At 32.6% G+C, this 23,357-nt stretch overlaps 1 protein-coding gene across 1 annotated transcript in view; it reads left to right on the forward strand.

Annotated features, from left to right (window-relative positions):
* Positions 1-23,357, forward strand: part of LOC118204950 (tudor domain-containing protein 5-like) — a 91,056-nt gene that overhangs the window by 59,968 nt on the left and 7,731 nt on the right. The window contains exons 12-16 of the mRNA XM_085819733.1: positions 2,245-2,314; positions 8,669-8,749; positions 9,935-10,060; positions 13,107-13,543; positions 17,056-17,195. Of these exons, the coding sequence (XP_085675859.1) occupies positions 2,245-2,314; positions 8,669-8,749; positions 9,935-10,060; positions 13,107-13,543; positions 17,056-17,194 (853 nt within the window). The 3' untranslated portion in view covers position 17,195. The remainder of the gene's footprint in view (positions 1-2,244; positions 2,315-8,668; positions 8,750-9,934; positions 10,061-13,106; positions 13,544-17,055; positions 17,196-23,357) is intronic.

Genomic DNA, 23,357 nt, shown 5'->3' on the forward strand with positions numbered 1-23,357 from the left:
TGCTTGTATTTTATAGTGATTATTTTTTAAATTTATTTTTAATTCTGCATAAGATTTTTTTTTATTTACTGTTAATTTAATTTATTAGCTAGAAGCGGCATTTTGCGCTGGTTTCACTATAAATGTCCGTGTCTCCTTGCAAATTGTTGTTACTAAATATTATGGCCCTGTATTATATTTTAAAAAAATAAATAATGAAGAATCCGCATGAATACATGTATGTTTCTCTCACTGTGACAAAAGCGATGGTAGTATCTAGAGCCATCAAATTTTGAATAATGTAATCCTCCACCCGAACATGGACATCTGGACGACCGAATTTCGAATTTGTTTTAATCTATTTCATATTTTGTATAACCAATTTTTGATTAGCAAACTCAACGAGTTCAAAGCGAGCAATGGTAACACTGTACGGAAAATAACATTTTTATCTCCAGTGCGGAAGTTCTAAAGATATGCTGTTTTCAAATGTATGCGGTTTACGGGCGAAGAACATGATATTCGATAAATATAGGTAACGCACAAAACGTTAAAAAAAAGGTTCCTTTTGGGCGTAATATAAAATCGGAGTGCTTCTAGATTTTATTTTATCTTTTTTTTTTTTTTCCTTCATTACACTCAGAAAATTTTATGCTCCGAATTTTATAAATTACTAAAATAAATAATCCACTTTAATGTTAATAATTTAATGATGATATAATCAAATAAATCATCGTTTTGTAATGTTATAGTTTTGAAAATCACTTCCTGAAAATGTTCATTAATTTTTTAAAAAAAATTATCAGATCTTGTTTAATTTTACCTTATTTATTTCAAAGCATCACGTACTATCAAACTTACTTAATTTTACTTTATTTTTACGCAAAATTAAGTTCATAAATTTTGTGCTTAGTTTTTACCGTTTTACCAAAGTAAAGATGTTTGTATAAGAATTACGCGTGAAACAAATGTGCAAAATGTAGTAAAAAGTGCTTTAATGAAATATATTAAATCCTATTTGAAAAAAAAAACTGTGACTTTCATAATCTCATCACTATACAACGTATCACATTTAATAATTAAAAACAGTTATGTGATACAAACGCCATAGGTTTCAGTGTTAAAGTAAACCAGATCGTCCCTACTCTTTCTTGTGGACATGTCGGTGACGCGCTCCCCGCCCACTGGGTTAGTCTATCTCTTATAAGGTCCATGTTCGACATACAATGACGTCACGTGCAATCGCTTGCTCTCTTCATCATCAAAATATGACCTTATAAAATAATAATATGACTTACAATTTTTTATCAACAAACCCTATGGTTTGAAAGAGAGCAGAAGCAACACTTTTCAAAATATAAAGCATTTTTATCTCTAACGTGCAAGACTGTTGCCACTCTAAAAATGAATGCGAAAATTAGTGTTGTCAGAGTTTTAATTAATGAGATACATTCCGCAGGAGAACATTAGCTGTGCATAAGTCTTGCTTGTTTACATTAGCTGTACATAAGTCACATGATCTCCGATGCCATCAGCATTGTTTGTTTAAAAAAGGTATACATAAGTCACGTGATCTCTGAGGTCATCGGAATGTATCTAATATCTCGGCTGTTTTAAGTCGTAATACGACGAGAATAGTCAAAATGGCTTCACACGAATTTTTGGAATCCGAAGTAATATTTTAAATGTTAGGCAATACTCTTTTTATTTCATATTTTGTAAAACTTACAAACTTTTTATTAACAAACTTTTCAGTTTGACAGCGAGCAGTGGCAACACTTTTCCAAATAAAGCGGCTTTTTTACCTCCAGCGTGCGAGATTGTTGCCACTCAAAAAAATGAGGGCGAAAGTTAGCGTTAACAAAGTTTTAAATAAATATTTCGGTTAAGTCGTATGAAGATGAGAATGATCGAAATGGCTTCCCACGAATTTTTAGAATCTGGGCATGCCTCTCTCGAAACTGAACTCTCCGCCGTTCCGGAGGAAATAATGCCACAAACAAACAAACAGACTTGGAGATTTTAATAGTATAGTTGTTTCAAAATTTATACTTTTAAATTATGTGTTGTAATATGAAAAATACCTGTTAGCCGGATCTGTAAAGACCAAGTGTCCCTATTCATCATCACCTAAACTGAATTATAATTCAGTTGTATTTTTTGCTGTGTACGACGTTTATCTTACTTTGAAAATGGGTACTGTTAAATGCTGCCCGCCTTGTAATTCGATTTCCAAAAAATCTAAGCTCTGAATTTTGTTTATAGGCAAGAAGACGTGGAACTACCTGCTCAAGCTTTGAAGTCTCGACTTGCTTATATTAAACCAAAGGGAGAGGTAAGCATATTGTTGTAGACTTCATTATTTCTGACATTAGAAATTTTCTCTGTTTTAGTGTCTTTCGATGGCTTGATTCGCAATGCATTACGTTGCGCTATCTCAGCACTAAATATTTAGATCAAAAGTTCTCAACCATGGGGGAATTTCTCCTCTGGGGGAGGGAATTTCGTAGTTTCAAGGGCGGAATGTGTCAAAATTTTATTTAACCGTTAAGTATGTTGTTTTAGTTTATGAATATAAAAACTACTTTCATTTAAGTGTTGGTATTTATCAATATTTTCTATACTTTTTGTTGTTCAATAACTTATAAAACAAATTTAAAAAATAAATCTAAATAAATGTATAATTATTTTTAGCGTTTGGGAAAGGAAGGCGGAGCTTGAACGTCTAGCGATAGTGAAAACGGTGCATGGGACAAAATAGATTGAGACTCACTGATTTAAGGTGAACTTGTTAATTCCCAGTTCTGATTGTTGTTACCATTCCCTAGACGTGAGGTTTTGAATTCGTTTCTAAATTTCAAATAATAGGTTATTAATCAGTATACAGAGGAGATGTTTACACATTTTTAGAACGAATTCGAAAAATGATTAAGAGACAATAAATGTTTTGCAATACAGCTTATTATTTGAAACGAAAAATATCACCTGCTACTTTTTAATTTATTCTTCTTTTAAAAATGTTGAAAAAAGTTGTGGATTGAAGGACATGCTTTTCTACTTTCCAAAGAGAACTATTAACGTTATAAACTGAATTCAAAACATTATGAAAGGAATGGTATTAAACTTTCGAGGTTCTAATAAGCAGCATTGATAATCAGAAAGGGAGAAACCGTCAATCATTACTTTCACATGAAACGAAGACTCCAAACGAATACCTAAAAAAGGTATCTACTTTTTTTAATGTCTGTAAAGTTTTGAAGATTCACTTATTCTGATTAATAGTTAACTTTTAGTTAAAGCAACTTTCCTTTCATTTTTATTTCATACAAGCTTTCCTACCAGAATGCTCAGAGAGCGCGTGTCTATTCAAATTAACTAAAGAAGTGCTCTTAAGCGAAGCGTAATATCAGCGATTTTAGACCGTGTTATGCCTTTCTGAAGGCCACGTTGTTGCTTTGACTTACTAGCCATTTGATTCTGTGGCATTGCGTGCTTCTAACCATTACGCTTGTTTCCGCTGGTTTCTACGAGTCAGAGCCTTCTTAGGCGTTTAAATTATCCCGTAAGCCGTTAGGCTAGTTCAATTACATAAAGTTCAACATTACTTAAGCCAGAAGTATTGTTTTATCTAAGCCCAAGTGGGGCCGTATGTCCAAATTTATGTGATTGAATAAAGGGTTTTTTACACTCTTCTGACTTTGTCTGTTGTTTTAGGACCTGAAGATAATTCCTCATACAGTCGTTAAGAGCTCGATCTTTAAGAGTCGTTAAGAGTTTATGCTACCAAAAAGAATGAGCTTCTGTAAAGTTATATCAATGGTAATAAGAGAAAATCCGCCGACGCAGAATTCGGTCTTTAAATATATTTGTAGCAAGAATAAATAAAATAAAAGACCAAGATTCAATGAAAAAAGCTAAAAAATATAATGTTTATTACATAGTGTTATGAGTCCAACCCAGGGATGGGCAAACTACTGTCCGCGGGCCAAATTCGGCCCGCCGAAAGGTTCTATCTGACCAGCGGATAGAATTCTAATTTTTCGATCCGAGGCAAATTAAAAGAGATATTTATTTATATATTATATATCCATCTTCTTTTCTACTTTGTTTAAATATTATTTTTTCTTCCTTTTTTTTCAAAGGACTGATGATCTTTGTACTTTCTCTAGTTTTGTTCTACAAAATATAAATCGACGGAAATAGCAATCACAGACAGCTTTCAATCTGTAAAGTGTTAAAAGCGGAAGCTCTTTGTTAGTTATCGCTATAGATTGGCGCCAACAAGCGTTATTTCTTTCTCGGGGAGCAGACATATGGGAATCCAATATAGGTGAATTAGACGTCACATATGGCAGACTGCGCATTTTAAGATCCAGCCAGCGGCTTTTTCTTTTGGTGCGAGTTCTAATATTATTGATTGTGTATGGAAAGGTTGCGGACATAATAGCATCATTGGGAATAGTGGTAAAATTATTAAAAGTATAGCGTAGCTAGTGCTTGTTTGGGTTATTCGTAAAATATTTCAACCCCAAAATGAGTACTTAAAACGTAAAGTTGATTCAGAATGCTGTGTTTTTAATGATAAATGGACCTGGAAATATTTTTTACAGTTGTAAAAGATAAACCTGCAATGAAGATAAACCTGGTCTCATCTGCAATGAAGCTGTAACAGTCTTCAAAGAATATAACATTTCCCGTCATTTCACATCTAATTGTAAGAATTCCATTTACCAAGTAATGTCGAATATGAAAGAAAACAAAATGCAGAAAGTCTTTGTAAAAAATTAGCAGGCCGACAAAAGTTTTTCAAGAAGGTAAACAGTATCCAAGAAGCAGCTACACCTGCAAGTTACATTGTAGCATATAATATTGCTAAAAATAATAAAGTTTTCAGTGATGGGGAGTTCATTAAACAATGCGTGCTCCAAATTTGTGATGCTTTATGTCCACGCAAGAAAAATAATTTTGAAACTGTAAGCTTTTCTCGAAAAACGGTGATATCTAGAATCGAAGACATCGGTAAAAATTTGACATCACAATTAGAGTCAAAGATTGGCCAGTTGAAATTTTGCTCCATAGCTATGGATGAAAGCACTGATATAAATGATGCTGCTCAATTAGTATTATTTATAAGAGGTGTTGATGAGAACTTTGAAATTACTGAGGAAGGGGCGTGCATGAGTTCTTTAAAAGGAACTAAAAAGGGATGTAATATTTTTCGTGAATTTCAGGAAAGGCTTTTAACTTTGAAATTGCCTATAACAAATATATGCAATATTACAACTGGAGCACTAAATATGACAGGAAAAAAAATCTGGATTTCTTGGAAGCTTTAATCAAAACTCTTCCGGGAACAATGTTGTTTTTCTACATTGTGTTTTACATCAAGATGCTCTGTATAAATCTGAACTGAATATGAAACCCGTGCTTAATGCAGTCATGAAGCTTGTAAATACTATTCGATCTCGTGGGCTTACTCACAGGCAATTTCGAGATTTTCTTCAGTCCGTGCAATCTGAATACTCTGATGTACTGTATTACACGAAAGTAAGGTGGCTTAGTGCAGGATGTGTCTTCTAGCCAGTTTGGCAGCTGAAAGACGACATTATGTCGTTCTTCCAAGAGAAACGTTCTGCGAAGTGCGAAATTTTAGAAGACACAGAATGGCTTTCGGACTTTGCATTTTCCACAGATCTTCCTTGTCATATGAGCAACTTAAATGTCAAGATGTAAGGGAAAAATTAATTCATCGACTATATCTGGGCCCATATCAAAGCTTTTAAACTAAAACTTAATCTGTTTGCTGGGCAGCTAGCTAAGAATGACTTGTCTCATTTCCCGAGGTTAAATTCAATACTCTCAGTAAATGAAGAGAAGCTTAAGAATTATGAAGATGGCTTGAAAAAACTTCATTTTGAGTTTGAACGCTGATTTCAAGATTTCAGTGCCATTCAAACAGAATTGGATATTTTTACCATACTTTTCAACGTAAATTGTGAAGCAGTGAGGTCAGATTTGCAGCTTGAATTAATTGAGTTGCAATTTCATTATCATCTCAAGCAGTTGTTTCTAAATATGCCAAAGTTAAGAGTTTTACAAATTATTATCGAAAGTAAGTTTCCCAAATTTAATATCTCACGCTCAGAAAATCAGTGCTAAAGTGTTTTCAACTATGAACCTTGGAAAGAATTATTTCAGTAGTAGACTGACGGATGAGCATTTAGCCTCGTTCCTTAGAATCAGTACATCTCACTTCGAACCTCAATATAAAATGAAATCGCAATTTCATTCATCTCATCAACACATTTAAATTGTAATACTTGTATATTGTTTTTAAAATTTTAGAAAATTTATCTTGGCCCGCCAACTTTTTTTTTTTCGATTTTTGGCCTACGAACAAATAGGCTTGCCCATTCCCGGTCCAACCCGCCGAAAAATTTATAGGAGCGAAAACATAGAGAAATTAAAAAAAAAAAAAAAAAAAAAAAAAAAAAAGAGAGAGAAATAATGGGGAAATAAAAGAAAATTGAGTAGATCGAAACCAAAAACAAAACTTACAAAAATAATAATCCAGTACTTTATACTACATGCAAATTTCTTTTTAATCCCAAAATGGAAATAACAGAAGTATATGCAAATTTTGAAAACATATAGGTTGGGTTAAAAAAATAACAGCATAAACAAGCAAAAACACTTAAAAATCTAATAAAAATTTACATAAGCTACGAATTTTAAACTGATTGAACTTAATGAATATGATTAGAATTTTAATTTGTGTATGTTTTTTTGATGCTATAATTTTGCATTTTTGGCATATTTACCTCGGCCTGTAGGAGTTGGACGCACAATTACTTTGATTGTTTTCCTAAGATTATTCTTAAATTTTAAATTTTAAATTTTGTGTCTTTGTTGACTCAGAAACAGGTTGTTTTATTTATTTACTTCCTTCGTCGCACCAGCCCCCTCATGACAATGCAGCGAAAGATGTAAATTCCATTTTCATTTTTGCTTTTCGACATGTTCCTCATTCCCTATATTAAATGGCTGTATATTATTTGATATTCATATATAATATATTATTAATATACTGTAAATGGATAGTATAGGTTTCCTTAAAAGCAAAATAAGCATTTGTAGTTCTTAAATGGTTTTTATTTAGAAAACTCTTCTCACTTACAGCAATTATGAAAAAAGTTCGCAGTAGTATTACAGTATTTGGAACTTTAAAAATTGTATTTTAGAACAAACTACAGAAATTCGGAAGGACCGCTTTTCCAGGTCCCGTTTTGTTTTCTGTTGCAATAATAGAAATAAAATTCTGAAAAACTTCTTTCATAAGTAGGAATTCTTCCTTATGAATGTCACCCTGATCAGAATTAGGTTGATATTCGTAACTGGCAATCAAAAGTTTTGACGGAATAAAAAGAGGTAAAACTACTTTGAAATCCCACGATTTCTTTAAATATTTTGTCTACAGGGGAAAAAAAAGGGGAGGGAGGGAAGGGGGAGAAAGAAAAAATCCGAAAGCTTTCAGATTTTATATTACTCCCAAAGAGGTGTTTATTAACGTTTTGTGTGTTACCTTTACTTATTAAATATCATGTTCTTCGCACTTAAAACCATAAAATTGAATTCAACCGCAATATCACAAAATATTTAAAACAGCATATCTTTATAACTTCCCTAATTGCAGTCTCGCGTGCTAGAGAAAAAAAAAAAAATTTCTTTTTTTTTTTTTTTTTTTCCTTTCCCGTACTGTGTTGCTATTGCTCGTTTAAATCGTTTAGTAATAATCAAAAATTCTTTAATGTCTGGCAAAATAGGAAATGGATAATAAAAAAACAATCCAAATTAGGGCTTCTAGATGTCCATATTCGCTGGAAGATTACGTTATTCAAAATTTGATGGCCCTAGGTACTGTGATACTTATTTCGTAATTTGAAGCAAACTCCATTGATGGAACACACAAATATTTTTATTTAACACTCAAAATGGCGACATACAAACAAGAAGAGAAAACATATTCTAACATTTAAAAATACCCTCTTCGTGCGAGATTCTAACATTTAAAATAACCCTCTTCGTAATTAATTCTAATTCTAACATTTAAAAATACCCTCTTCGTGCGAGAGCCACACGTGGCTCTCGAGCCTGCGTTTCAAACATTGCCGTTAACATATACCTTAATGTTCATCTATTTAAATTACAAGATTTTAATAACAATATTTAAAGCTGTTACAGTAACGTTGTTTTATCACAATCCGAGAAACATATAAACATTTATGAAGATTTTGCATTATTTAATTTCATTAAATATAACACATGACGATAGTATTTAGTGGCAACAATTTGAAAAGTGAAACGGACATTTAAAGTTTTCAACGCAAAATGCCGAAATGAAATTAATATCTTTTCTGGGCTAAAGCCCTTTGGGCTAAAAAGTATTTTTTCTTCTGAATTTACTTCCGCATGGTAATTCAAAATTTCACATGACCAACCCCTATAAAGTAATGTTTCACATGCAAAATTCAGTCTTCAAAAATGTCGCCTGGAGCTGAACTTCCAATCCGACTTCCTTTACTTGCACCATTCCCAACAGTATCTATATGTAAAGTGTTATCTCATTGTTCACAGTTAAAAAAAAAAAGTTCAAATTTTTTTAAGTTCTAAAAAGCATTATTTCTTTTAGGCTTGGCCCGCAGGTATGAACAAGAAGATTGTAAGTTACACTAACAATACTGTAATGATGGCTAGAATAGAGGAGTGCATGGTAAGTGTTATTTTTATAGACCGCATTTCCATGTTTATAATCTGCACCCTATATATTTATCTGTGATTTTAGGAGATGTTTGTTCTTGCTTAGTTTCTCAAGGAATCTCTTTGGAAATCTTTATTGCTTTTAGTAAGTGAATTGAGAATTCTAGAAAATTATAAAGTATTGCGATTTGAATTAGCCCGTGCGCAAGCGTCTAGTCTAGACGAAACAACACAGTTATGTCTTGAACGATTTAGTCTTTTCTTTATCAAATAAGCATGCAAATTTGCATTTGCAGCAATGCGCCGATATGCTGGAAATTTGTTTCTATTCTCTTTAGTTTACGCTTATAAAAATTCGACTATGGAGTGAAACTTCGGCTTACGAATTTAATTCATTCTTGAAAGCCGTTCGTCAACCTAAATGTTCATAAATCGAAACAAATTTCTCCATAAGAATTACCGTGTTTCATCGTGCGCCTTTTCCCCAAGCTTTGTTTAGAGACAAGATCTGAAAATTATTGAAATATACTCATAGTTTTCCCCTTCATCTGTGCCTTCAGAGAACTAGCTCGCTTAAATTTTTAAAATGATTCGTTTACGTGGTTATCGTTTTCGTCTTACTAATTCTTCCGCACTACCTACGCAGGTCACATTGAACTTTCAACTGTTTAACATTATACCTACTAATACTAGAACCGACAAGTGAGGCAAACACGAACCGACATTCAGTGTACGATTTCGCCGAATCGGCTGCAGATTCGCCTTCTCTAATTTTTATGTATGATATCTGACCTAAGAAGTAACAAAGACGTGCCTTTGCTTCTTCTTCTTTAAGAACTTGCTCTTTAAGAACAGGGGAGATTACAAGGAACTAGAAATGTAGATATCACTTTTCGAAAAGAGACATAACCGATGACAACGCAAGTATCAATTCTTGCTAAAACCGTTAGATGGCGCTCTGATAGTTATTTCTTTAGAACAGTGTTTAGAATTATTAATTCAAAATGAGTGCGTTCTATATCAGTTTTCCGTGAATGTTTCGAAAATGCGTTTTCGGAAAAACTACCCCATCCCCTTAAATGAAACCTCTTTACATTGCGTAAGGCCCAGACAACGATAGGTACTTCAACAATTTTTATATATAAAATATATTTGCCTTAATTTTTATTTAATTTCCTTCGTTCTATCTTTTATGTAGGCTGACGGAGTTCTATCGCTGACTGTTTGTGATACAAGAGGAGAAAATGATATCTTCATTAATAAAGTCCTAGTTGATGAAGGATTTGCAGTACCTGATGTGAACTCCTCTGAAATTGTTACCCAGGTGAATGTACTACACTACCTACTACTTGCAGAACAGTGAGTGTACACGTACAAATTCAGTTCAGTTAACCCATAAGTATGCAGAAAAATGCCTTAAGAGAAGGATTGAGAGAGATATGATAAGAAATCACATTACGTTAAAAATGATACGCTTTGGAGGAAATAGCAGTGGCATACCTACAACTTTTCTCGCCCGGGACGGTCCCTGAATGTACCGCCTGCGACGGTCTATGAATTTTCTGCCCTTCTTACTGTAGATAGAAATAATTACAAAAACTATTAAAACGACATAGGGAAATAAGTTAAAACTCTACGTTTATATCTGAAGAAAAACTTTTAATTCCAAAGTTTTAAAATTATATTATTATTTTCTTTGTTTTCCGTTCGCGAAACCATTGATGTAATTGTAGTGGTCTGCTATATTGCTCCTGTTGCTGTTACGTAGCCAGTAGAGAAATATTTCTTAAATACAAAATAGTACATGTTCTTAAATGGATTTTATTTGGAAAACGCTTTTAACTAGTAGAACTTAAAGTAATTAGGATGAAAATTCGCATTCATATTAAAATACCCGGATTTTGTTCTCTGGATTTTATTTTAGAATGAACTTCAAAAATTCAAAAGAAATGCCTTTCTACGTTCTTTTTTCCTACCAATAACTAAAATGAAACTTTGAAATAATTTTATTCTTTTAGGAACTTTTTCTTATGAATGCCATCGTGATCATAATTTAGTTCATATTCGTAATTTGCATTCGAACGTTTCGACAGAAAAAAAAAAAAAAAAAAAAAAAAAAAAAAAATGTATGACAAAAGTTTGTAGAGTCATTAGGTTAATTGAAAAAGCCGGAGAGATGAAAAATTAGCAACGCTTTCGCCAGGAGCCGAACCACGGACCTCTGGAATACCGGCCCAGTGGGCAAACCACTACACCCCGAAGACTCGCGAGGAAGGCGGGAGAAATACCTTATAAGTTGAGTGTGTTGGAATGACATGGTGATTTCTTTGGATACTTTAAAAACTTTTCTGTATGTATCTCGCATAACAAATCAGGGTCATGATAAATAAGATTATACAAGGGTTCTCAATCTTTTTTGCCCCCGTTTGCATCCGTTTCACAGTTGCATTTTCACTTCTCTCCATTCCCCAATTCAAAATATAAATATAAATATTTGTCTAGCTTTAGATGATTTTTAACATGTTTTATAAATTAAACAACAAAAAGGTGTAGAAAATGTTGATAAGTACCAAAACTTGAATAAAAGGTTTATATATATATATATATATATATATATATATATATATATATTGATAGACTAAAACTAAGTGCACATTTTTTACAACAAAAAGTGTAGGAAATGTTGATAAGTATTAAAACTTGAATAAAAGTAGTTTTTCCCCATAAACTAAAACTAAATAACAGCTAAATAAAAGGCTCATCGCATTCATCCTGAAACTGTGAAATTCTCCCCAAGCGAAATTCCTCCCTATTTGAGAACACCTGAAATTCCTGAAATTGCAATCCTTTGCCAGGCTGCATAAATAATAAATGAACAGCAGTGTAATGGGTGCAACGGAACCCGAGAGTACGAAAAACTGAAGACCGAGATTTTCTAAAACTTATCTAGAAAAGAAGGATAATACAGACTGCGCCACAAATTAATAATCTTCTCCTTAGTAGTAATTCAGGTCCAATAATTAATGTTATCCTAATATAAGTGTAAAACAATTTTTAGCTCAAAAAATAAATTTAAAAAGTTTACTTAGCGAAAATTTATTTATTGATTTATATATACGGGGATTGTAAATTAAATAGTGTCAACTTAACCTTGAAACTCGCAGAAGGGCGGGCATGCGGAAATAGGGTATGGGAGCAGTGAGGTGGCGCTGTTGTCGATGTGTAGAGTGTAAAAAACAGTCGATCTACTTAGAAGGGTAGTTGTTGTGTGGCGTTAAAGTGAGGAGTTTCGTTTCAATCGCTCTAAAGCATATTTTCAAAAGGCGATCAGCGGTCGCGGCTTAAAATCGAGGTTGCCCGTGGCAAAAATGCAACAGAATGCTATTAAGGATTACTGGAAGCCTGTATCACAGATGCTTTACCGTATAGGACAGTAGCACAATGGGATAGCATTTCGTTCCGGTTGGAATGAGACTGCGGATTTGCAACTCACAGGTCGGCCCTCCATTCCTCAACAGAAGATTGACATCCTGAGCGGTCTCCTTACCATATACCAACGATGGACTTTCCGTGAATTATCCTTAGAGGTTGTTCTGAGTCATAAAACGGTGTGATTATTACACATGCTGTACCTGAAGGACAAACTGTCAACGTAGATTACTATTGCCGATTTCTACAGCACCATCTGCGTCCGGCTATGCGGCGCAAATGTCTACGTTTATTGCACAACGATCTCCCTATCGTATTGCATGACAACCCTCCTTGCCAGGTCGCAAACAATGTCACTCTAATTTTGCGACGGTGGCAGTGGGAAATCCTGGAACACCTTCCCTACTCACCCGACATGAGTCCTTGTGACTTCGATCTGTTTCCGAAGTTGAAGGAACCCATCTCAGGCCACCGATTTCATGACGTTTCATCTGTACTCCCCGCAGTAGGGCGGTCGGTCGCTCACATCAACAGTCAACACCTTGCCACTGGTCTACAACGACTTCCCGACATTTGGCAAAAGGTTATAAGCTTTGCTGGTGATTACATAGAAAGAATGTAATGCAATTGTACTTGCAAGTTCATGAAAAATTTATTTATACCTATGTTGCCATTACTTAATTTACAGCCCTCGTATATTATTTTTGGTTCCAAACAAAAGAAAAATCTTCTGAAAGAATAGAATCCAATCAGAATCTTCATAGAGAAGTTCATAACGTTAAATACTTAAAATTCGGAATTTACATTCTGAAAAATAGCGTGTTAAGTAAATACTTTTAGCAATACACTTATAATGCAATATATTTGACACTAGATTATGGAATAATTATTTACTATGCAAATAGTGCATGTATTAGATTTAACTTTTTCCCCCTTTTTAGGTTTCTGGTGGAAGTGAGACACCTTCACTTCAAGTTGGGAGTGCTCAGAATGTTCCCAGCTTAATTCCTCATGTTGCTGGAGCACCACACATAGCTGGAAATGACGTAATTCTTAGTTTACTGCAGAATTTAGCCATATCCTACGCACATAATCCTCAGTTATTTCAACAACATTTACAAAATTCAGTCACCGGTTCACTTTTTAATGCACCTTCTAACAGGAGTTCTGGAAATCCAAGCATCCAAACGAACCCATTTTCAAACACTATTGGATTAGCCAGTCATCTTCCTATACCATATTTATCTGGTCCAAATGGAAGTAATTTACCAGGATACGCTAACATGCCTCTTACGAGCCAACATGTGAAACCGGAAACTGCACCATTTTATGCAGAGAAAGTGAAAGAAATGAAGAAACCATCATGTGATGATACTGAGTATTAAAATTTTTTGTCTCGAATTTGTTTTTGATTACCTATTTTGATACTGATAAACCTGTATGTAACCTATTAAAAAGAGAATTCAGAGAGACTAAAATAATATGCTATAGTGTAGTCTTAATTATTTGCATTAAAAGATGAGTTAGAAAAAGTTGTTCCTTAAGTAAATCCATTACTTCCGTAATTATGCAGTATGCGATCTACTGCTTTTAGTTAGCTATTTATTTTTTGGATGGCGGCATTAAAATTAGCTTTTATTTAGCACCAGGCTCTAAACTGTTTGCTATTGGTCTCGAAACTTACTTTCCAAATCACTTTTCAAATGGTTGCCGTTCGGCAACCATATATTTTACATATTTCAGTTTTAATTCACAAACGCGGCTATTTGAAAGTGACTGTATTGCCTATGTTCCACATAAAATATTTATTATTTCAACGCACCAGCGTGCTGTCAGTCAGCAAAGCATTAGATATTTAACTTAATCTTTCCGTTATGAGTAGAAAACCAAGTGACTGGAAAACAATCAACATAGTTCCTAAGACTTTTATTTGTTTATTTTACGTTTTAATTGGATTGATTTAAATAAAAGATGCATTTAAATCTCTGAATGCCTAATTAAATATATCATTATTTTTATGAAATGACACTAGTTGGATTCCATTTGATGATAACTCTTTTTAAGCAGTTGGCCGCTAAAGCGCCTAGTTTCCAAAGAAATAATATAGCGTATATAAAAATATGTATAGCAATCCTTAACATTCTATCAGCAGTTCTAGAGATATGCTATATTTTTAAATATTTTGTGATTTTGTTATGTGACGTAAGTGCGAAGAAAGCGTGCTTGAATAAGCTAAAAAGCCAAGAAAAAAATTGTGTTGGCAGGAGTGAGTCGAAGAGCAGATCGATAATATGCGACGCTCAGCAAGAGCATAAAAAAACCTAATAAATTCTCTGGTGAGATGTTAAAATCTGAAACCTTTAAGAGTTTTTATTATTTTTTTATTTTTTAATTAAAAAATATAATCAATTCTTTTTCCTGCTGTTTTATCGCATGTTCGAAATTAAAAATAGCGTTTTAATGGGAACACCTAAGAAACAAATAGCTTATTAAAAGGGGTAGATCGCATACTACATTATTACAATTACTTCTTCTCTTCTCCTTCTCTTAACTTAACTATGCAACTTATAACTAATTTATTATACGTATGATATATGCATCGCTATTGCATACTATGTGTGCTATTGCATACTATACTCCTGACAATTACCTTGTTAATACCATTACTCAAGGGCAAGCTCAAGGCATTACTAGAGTCTTCTGAAAATATTGCTCTTACGCCTTAAAAATAGATTTTCTGTAAATAAAAAGTGTTACCAAGTTATTACCAAATTACCGAATGCCAGGCCGAATGGTTGGTTTTTCAATTATTAACACTGAATTAATATTATTATTATTATATTCTTTATTTCTTCTTGAACTTTCTTTACAATTTCAGCTTCATCTTACTCCATTAAAAGTGCACACCGAATATTACACTAATTAAACATGCGCAAAAAATAATCACTAAGTTAAAATTATGCAAAATACATAATAAATAAACTTAAAATTATAATACAAAAGTCACTAAATAAAAAAACAAAGTTAAATGCGCAGCTATGCAAAATGCATAAAAACTAAGATATAAATTCAAATATCTACATAAATTACAACACTGCTATTTTGCATTGGTATAATAGAAAGCACGATTATTGTATTACACTAGCCCACCAGTGGCCAAGTGTTTAACACAGCTAACAAAGGAGAAGCAAACCAGATTATGCAGAATTCTTTGACCCTTTGCCCTTATTCCAGGTGGGAAAAAATGCATGAAAACATTTACTACGTTTGCTTTTTTGCCTAATTTTTAGATTTAACTAAGCATGCTTTGTTTCAACGACAGATAGCCTCCAAATATGAAGCTTAGGGTTAAGCATGAATCAAATAATTTCTAAAAAACAGTTCATAAATATAGGTAAGCCTTAAAGACACTACAAGAGTTTATAAACAAATTTTTGCATTTCCTTACTTAAATTAATGTGAAAGTCGTTATTTATATGTTTCTAGTTATATTTATATTAAATCAGCTAAATTCCATTGCTATTTTGAAGGACATATTTTTTTTTTCATATTTTAATTTTATCATTCGGTTAAAGTTATAAAAGTAATTGTGGACTTTTATAAATTTACTTTTATAAAAGTAATTGTGGAAGTAATTATAAAGGTGATCACATTGTGTGGCACCTACTGTATAATCATCTCATATGTCAGGCACTACTTAAACTAATTTAAAAAAAAAAAAAAAAAAAAAAACTACAGAAAATAAGGTTTGGGAATTCTTTTTCTGTATATTACAGAGGGTGTTTATTTGCAATAAAGGCTTTTCAATTGAGTTCTGCGTCCGCAAGTTTTTTTCTTGTTAACAACGATTTAATATCAGAAACAGCACATGTCTTTTTCGGGTATTGTTTTCGAGTCTTCTTTCCATGTAAAAATAATGATGGACAGTTTTTTCCTTTCCGTTTAATAATGTTGCTTATTTTGCATTTAAAAATTTTAATACCATGAATTTCACAACATTTGAAAATTATGGAATAAGAGGATTCTCTTCGGAAAGTGCAAAAACATACGTTTCCGTCCATAACTTGTTTACATAAGACATTTTGAAAGAAGAATGAATTCAAAAGTAGCTGACGATTCTTCTCATTTCAAATAATAAGCTAAAATCCGGAATTTTTATCCCAAAACGTTGCTTTTTCTAAACTCTTTATCGAAATCAATCTAAAAATGTGTGAACACCCTCTGTATTACATTTTTAAAACTTTGATGAAAATGAAATACCTCTCTTAAGATATTATCAGTCTATGGAGATTCCTTGATGACACTCATACTTTCTGTAATAATTAACAGAATGTAGAGTCATGGATGAAGCCATGTACAAAAAGTGCTCAAATGTTTGGTTACATGAAGTTACAAATAAAGACATTAGCTCCGGCGTCTCTTACACTGCTATCAAATATCGATTTCCTTCTCAAGAACAATTGTTTGAAATACTTTTTCCATCTGATTTATCACTGAAAGAAATACGTACGATATTTTCCTTCCTTTCGGGAGAAAAAAAAAAAAAAAAAAATTGCAAGTTTTTCATTTTCAACCAATTAACATGGAACCCCTAATCATCCTAATGAAGAACCAGTTTCCCTTTTACATGACAACCCCAAGGCATTATGCGATGATTGACTTTTTACATCATGTGAAAAAACACAAAAATTGTTCTAAAAAGTTTATTCTTCCGAAATGTTTTGAAGGTGTGATACAGCCTTTAGATACCGGAGCTATGAACACATTTTATTCCTGTGGCATAAATAGTATGTTAATGCTTTTTATTTTCTACAATTAAATTTTTTATTCTAAATTTTCATTTGCTGACATGTTCGGTGCTACATTTTGTTTTTTATGTCTGAATTTCAGGCCAAAGACTGTAAACAAGTTTGATGGTTGCACTGAAATGTTAAAATCGATAGAAAATATTGATAAAATTCAGCAGTACCTTCAGGAAGCTCAGCTACACATAAAAAGAATTAAGAAATTTTATAGAAATTTTTATTAGGGTAAGGAAATAATTTTCAAGGTAGCTATTTTATTTTAATGATTTTTAATATCAAATTTCCTTAATTGTCTAACATATATTCAAGTAGCTAATATAACTTTTATTTTTAAAGATGTGTAATAATTCAATGTTTATAGTTAGAAAAATATTAAACTGGAATTCATACGACCAAAAACATTGCTTATTTTGATATCTTAAGGTATGTTTGAGTTCTCTGTTTTTATTTTCTGCTCTAAGCTAGATTCGCTTGATGGCTTTCATGCTATTATTATTATTTCAGTTTCACTTATCAATAGTTCTGCATTGATAAACTAAATTCAGGGTGTTTACAACTCATAAAATAATAAAGATAGATTAAAATTAATAACATAAATGGTTAGATATACTCATAAAGTTTCATGACCCTTGTCAATGAACTTCCACGTGTGCCCCCTTCGTCGTACGGAGAATATCAAGTCGATATTCAATTTCACGCCAGGTACCGGCAAGCATGTCGGCATCCACAGAGGCTATTGCGGTTGTAATTCTGACTTTTAGGTCATCAATGTTCGACACTCTCCTCCTGTAAACGTTGTCCTTTACAAATCCCCAAAGGAAAAAGTCCAGCGGAGTTATATCAGGTGATCTGGGTGGCTAAGGAATAGGACCTCCTCGCCCAATCCATCTTCCTGTAAAATGGTCATTCAAAGAACTACGAACAATGGTACTCTAACGAGGTGGTGGACCATCTTGTTGCAAAAAGACATGTGGCTGAAGCTCTTCTAGTTGTGGAAATACGAAGTTTTCCAACATGTCTAAGTATACGACTGATGAGACCGTCTTTTCTGTAAAAAAAAAAAAAAAAAAAAAGCCTAATGACTCGGTCGTGCATTAGTCCACACCACACATTAACCTTTGGGGAATCCCTTTGTGCCTCACGGTATTCATGGGGGTTTTTCAGATCCCCATATGCGCACATTATGGCGATTAACAATGCCAGAAAGATGCCAAAAACAAAAAAGAGAAAAATGCAATCAGTAAGCAGACGATATTTAGAAAAGTACAGATATTTAGACTGGAAAATGAAATTATCTGAAATTAACCACACGCGCAGACGATATTTACAAAAGTAAAGATATTCAAACCTGAAAAGGAAAATATATAAGTTATTCCATCAATAAACGCCATAAGTTTGTTTATATCTTCATTATTTTATGAGTTATTAAACATCAAAATGGGTCCGGGACTTTATAAACGCTCTGTATATCTATAATTTATTTTGAGTACTACGTATTTAAAATAATCTATTAAGAATAAGGTACTTACGTATTATGCCATCGACCGTTGGCGGAAATTTCGGCAACGGTCGCCAGTCGTTCCTACGGAATTCTAAAGGAACACGATTATCCATAATTGGCGGTAAATCAGGTTTAATCCTAGTATACGGTGCGCGTAATGGCAGACCGCACATTGAGTTGAACAGTGTTAAACGAATGTCGCATACTGCGCATGCCCAGAAACAAATTTGGCGTAATTATTATGTTGGCGCGATTTGAAAAGAGGATAAATACGGTATGTGGTAGATGCACCGCCATCCGATTGTAAACAAATCCGGCGTTTAAGTCTTCGTAGAGTATATGTGCAATGTAGAGTAATTACTGTGTAAAATTAGATTTTTTTTCCTGTACTGCTCCAACAACTGGAAAGTTGAACTATACTATCAAGTTTAAATTCGATTGAAGAGTGCAAAAAATGGGTAAAGGAAATCAGCGTAAAAGCAGATGCTCCAGTGGATAGCGCGAGCTTCAAACCAAATGCTATTGCAAGATTGTTTTCAGGTATGTATATATTTTCCCATTTCAGTAAATTTGATATGTTATGTGTGCAATATGTGATATATTGTATTTTAACACATATACAGTTCATTAACATTTCCTAAATTTCTATATAATGTAGCATTAAGAAAGATGTTTTAAGAAATAATTTGTTTCCTTACTGTTTTAATTTTTTCGAAAAGAAACATCATTTTTGAGAAACTTCAAGAAGAAAGTTATTAGTATGTACAGCGTAATTTTATTACAGCTAAAACTGATGCAAGGTACTTGAGTCTTTTATCTCCAAATGTGTTGAAATGTTTTGGTTGAAGTTAATATGATATAAAATAATGTAATGAACTCGTAATGTAATGAATTGTGGTATAACTGTAAAGAATTGGTAAAAATAAAATATAATTAGTTCAAATTTACTTAACTTCTTATATTATCAAATATCTATTGAATAGAAAAACCTGTTGAAATATTAAATGTAACATGTTCTATTTTTAAGATGATTGTACAGCATGTAGGAATTGATGATGATTTTTAATAATCCTAAAGTAATAGTAAAATCAACAATAAAGTATATTTTGATGTATGTAATTTTCATCAATGATTACATAACATTGCACTTTAATGTAAAGTATGCTTGGCTTGTTTTCATGTGTGCTATATATTATTGCAAATTAGTTCTTCATAAAATTGTATATTTCTGCAGTGAAAAAGTATGTATGCGATCATGCAAGTTGTAGGAAAACATGTACGTGTACTGCACATGTACCAGGAAGACAAGATAACAATTATGGCTGTCAATCATCATTTGCTGACTGTATCTGTCAAGCTGACTACACAGACTATAGTAGCCAAAGATAAGATGTAGAAAGTGTGTTTCAGAGTTGAATATATGAATTAAAGTTAGTAGGATAATTATTCTTAACTAAATATTAAAATTTAAATAAAATAAAAATAAAACCCCTTATTTCATTTCTTATAAATTCTCTTATTATTATGATGTGATTTCACAACCATTGACCCTCTCCTATTGTTAAATAATTCATTCAGCACTGAACAACATATTATTTTAGTGGTATAAAAAATAATATATTTTGTGTGTATGACCAAGTTATGATCTAAGATTTTTCAATACTTGAATCATCCTTTTAAAGATTTTTATAAAATGATTTTTTTTTTTAATTTCAGGCATTGGCACAGTGAATGGCAGCTGAAAAATTTTGACCCTTGTTTCTGGAAGTGAAATGTTAGATGTAAGTAATGATGTCTGAGACCCTTATCACACATCAACATGAACAACTTGTTTCGGACAATTTTTCTGCCTGGTTTACTATTGAAAGAAAGACATGCGACTTTTTCCTTCCTTTCTAAAAAAATTGCAAATTGTTCGTTTTCAATCAATCAACTATCAGCGTGTTTGTAATGGGGAACCAGTTTCCCATGTTAACCTCAAAGTGATCTATGATAATTGGCTGTTGTGACAAAGCAGAAAAATTGTTCCAAAGAGTTGTTCTTCCAAAACAAACCGACGTGTGATAGCATCCTTACTGTTAATAATACTGTGAAGCACTTAATTGTATGCTTTGCTAATGAATATGTACTAGGCAATTGTGGTTATTATGAAAGAGGTGAAATTTCAAATACAGTTGTTTCAGTTACAATTATTACAGATATTATTTAATTTTGTAATAATGCTAATTAAAAATATGAATTAAGAAAATGCAAAAATTAGTGTATAAGCATACTAAGTAGTTCAGAGTAAGACTTGTACTTAATTTATAGTAGGCACTCATTCACACATATGATGACTCGTACACTGATATAAATTTGGTATGCTTTTATACTGTTTACATGTCTTCTATATTCAGATTTGAATCATCATCTGCCAACAAATTCAGTTAATCAGGCATTGTTGACCTTATTAGTTTCTTGCAGATGTGTGAACTTTGGAAACATTTTTAGAATTAGTGTAGTTTTTCTTTTTTTTTATTTCAGGTTTTCACATAATATCAACTAGAAACATTACCTCTTCATTTTAAAGGCCAAAGAGATTTAAAAAAAAAAAAAAATAGTTAATATCATACTTAAAATGTTCTTTTATTACACAACTATTATTTAAGCCATCCAAATGGGCGCAATATTTTTAGAATACTTTTATTTAATTTTCCAGTATATGTTATTGAAGCCATTCAAATCCCACTTGGGCATTTTCAAGCATATTAGTTGTTGAATATTATGTCTGACTGTAAACACACAGGCAAAGTATGTATAATTATTATGTAATTTAACCTATCTTTCCTTCAAATATTTCTTTAAAATTACAGGAGACAGGCATACATTTGAGCTTTGATTAACAGACTTAGTGTAGTTGCCATGACGGATAAGAAAACAGATGAATAATAGACCACCCATAATCACCAACATATAATGCAAGGATTTGAGAATAAAGATTGCTTATTAGCATAATAGTGCACTGAATATTAGATATAAAAATTATAGAACTGAAAGATTTGTCACGTATCATCTTCACTTATTATTATATATATTGAAAATAAACAGTCTGCTTCTGCAACAGAATAAATATCGAGTGTCTTGAAATGTTTTGTATATCTGGAGCTTTACAGTTCAGTACATTATAAAAAGAGCAGTATATATAATGATTATCAGGTCTGCACAGAAATTTTTAATGGAAAATTCTTGTGTTTAGATTTAGTTGATATTTCGTATCTTGTGTACAGATTTAGTTGATATTTTGCAAGACACGACAATATTTCAGGCTTTTATTCTAATTACTGTGACAAATCAATTGTAGTATATTACATTATGTAGCTTATATTAATACAGTCAAAAGTCTTTAATCCAGACTCGTCGGGACTTCAGCGATTCCGGATTATCGGTTTTTCCGGATTATAGATCATCAATTTAAATCTGGTAAGATGGCATGCAAAAATTATAAAATTAAAAATATGAAACAGTAATTTATGAAATAAAGAGCAATTATGATCTAAAAGGTATCAAAACTTACAGAAAAAATCTTAATATTTATTTATTTACTTTATTAAACATTTCTTTCAACGCACGCATGCGTAAAACATACATTACGCATAGTCGAAATTAGAAAATTGCAACCAGAAAACTATTTGATGTGTATTCGTGATATTTATAATGACGATGAATTTGATTTAAATCATATCAAAGACGGAGTACATCGAGATGAAATACTACATTTAGTAAGGAATTATAAGCCGAATAAAATAAAAACATCTGCCCTGAAGATAAGGATAGTGCTGACAGGTCAACTTCCAGTTCATTGCACGCCGCGACGTTCCCTCCCCCCGCAGAGCAGCGTGAAATTGATAAAAAGATTTCGGAACAGTTAGAGAAACAAAGGATATGCCTTTATCCATTTTTTGCAGCAATTCCACTTTTTGTTTGATGGACATCGAAACATGCTTTCGCTTTGTAGATCCTTTGGCGGCTCCAGAATCGGAAATTCTTTTTGACATAATCGAAAGTTCAAGGTTACTTTTATAAAATTGCTCTAACAGTCTTCACAAAATAATAAGCTGGATCCAATTAGAAGATTAAGGAACAACGCAATCTGCAACATTAACTGAAATAGATAATTAGATAATTTTAGCTTAGCTTATACCGTCTGTTATACATTAAACGCGCATGCGTAAACGTATTATGCGCGCGAGTAAACGCATATGCGCATTCGTACAGGTATGCGTTTACGCAGGCGCAGAAAGTTTGTAGCTTTGAGGTCCGGATTATGGACGTCCGAATTAAAGACTTTTGACTGTAATTTTCATACGTGTATATGTAATATTTTGGCAGGCACAGGAATGACGAAAGCTTGACAATATAACTACATCATAGGCCGGGCATTGTTATGGCTGAATAGAAGGTTGCAAAATGATGACAAAGAAGGATTTAGCTTTTTAGATCCCACATCTTTATTCAATTCTCCCAGCAGATCATTTTGCCTTTAGATGAAATTCTCAAAATTATATATTCAATATTGATTTAAACTAAGTAAGATTAAATTTAGACTGTATGTCATATCTGCTTTAACAAAAGAAAGAACAAGATGGGAGGAGCAGCTGCAAGGTCTTGTAGCAGTGGTAGAAGAAAGCAGTCTGACGAAAAATGGCATGTATTCAGTATGTGTACTAGCGGTTATATAACATGCCAGAATGTTCTCGAAAGTACTGGTCTAGGATAAGATCCTGAAACTGCGGTAAGTTAATTATAGGTTGTATGCTCGCGCAGAGCAAAGCCACTGTATTTTCTATATTTTGCATGTATGTAATACATATTCTTTGTGTCTTGGTGAATACATTCTACCTCGCTGG

The sequence above is a fragment of the Stegodyphus dumicola genome, chromosome 1 (genome assembly GCF_044657685.1).
Source record: "Stegodyphus dumicola isolate Sdum_Otavi_A_Nest chromosome 1, ASM4465768v1".
In the NCBI taxonomy this organism is placed as follows: Eukaryota; Metazoa; Arthropoda; class Arachnida; order Araneae; family Eresidae; genus Stegodyphus; species Stegodyphus dumicola.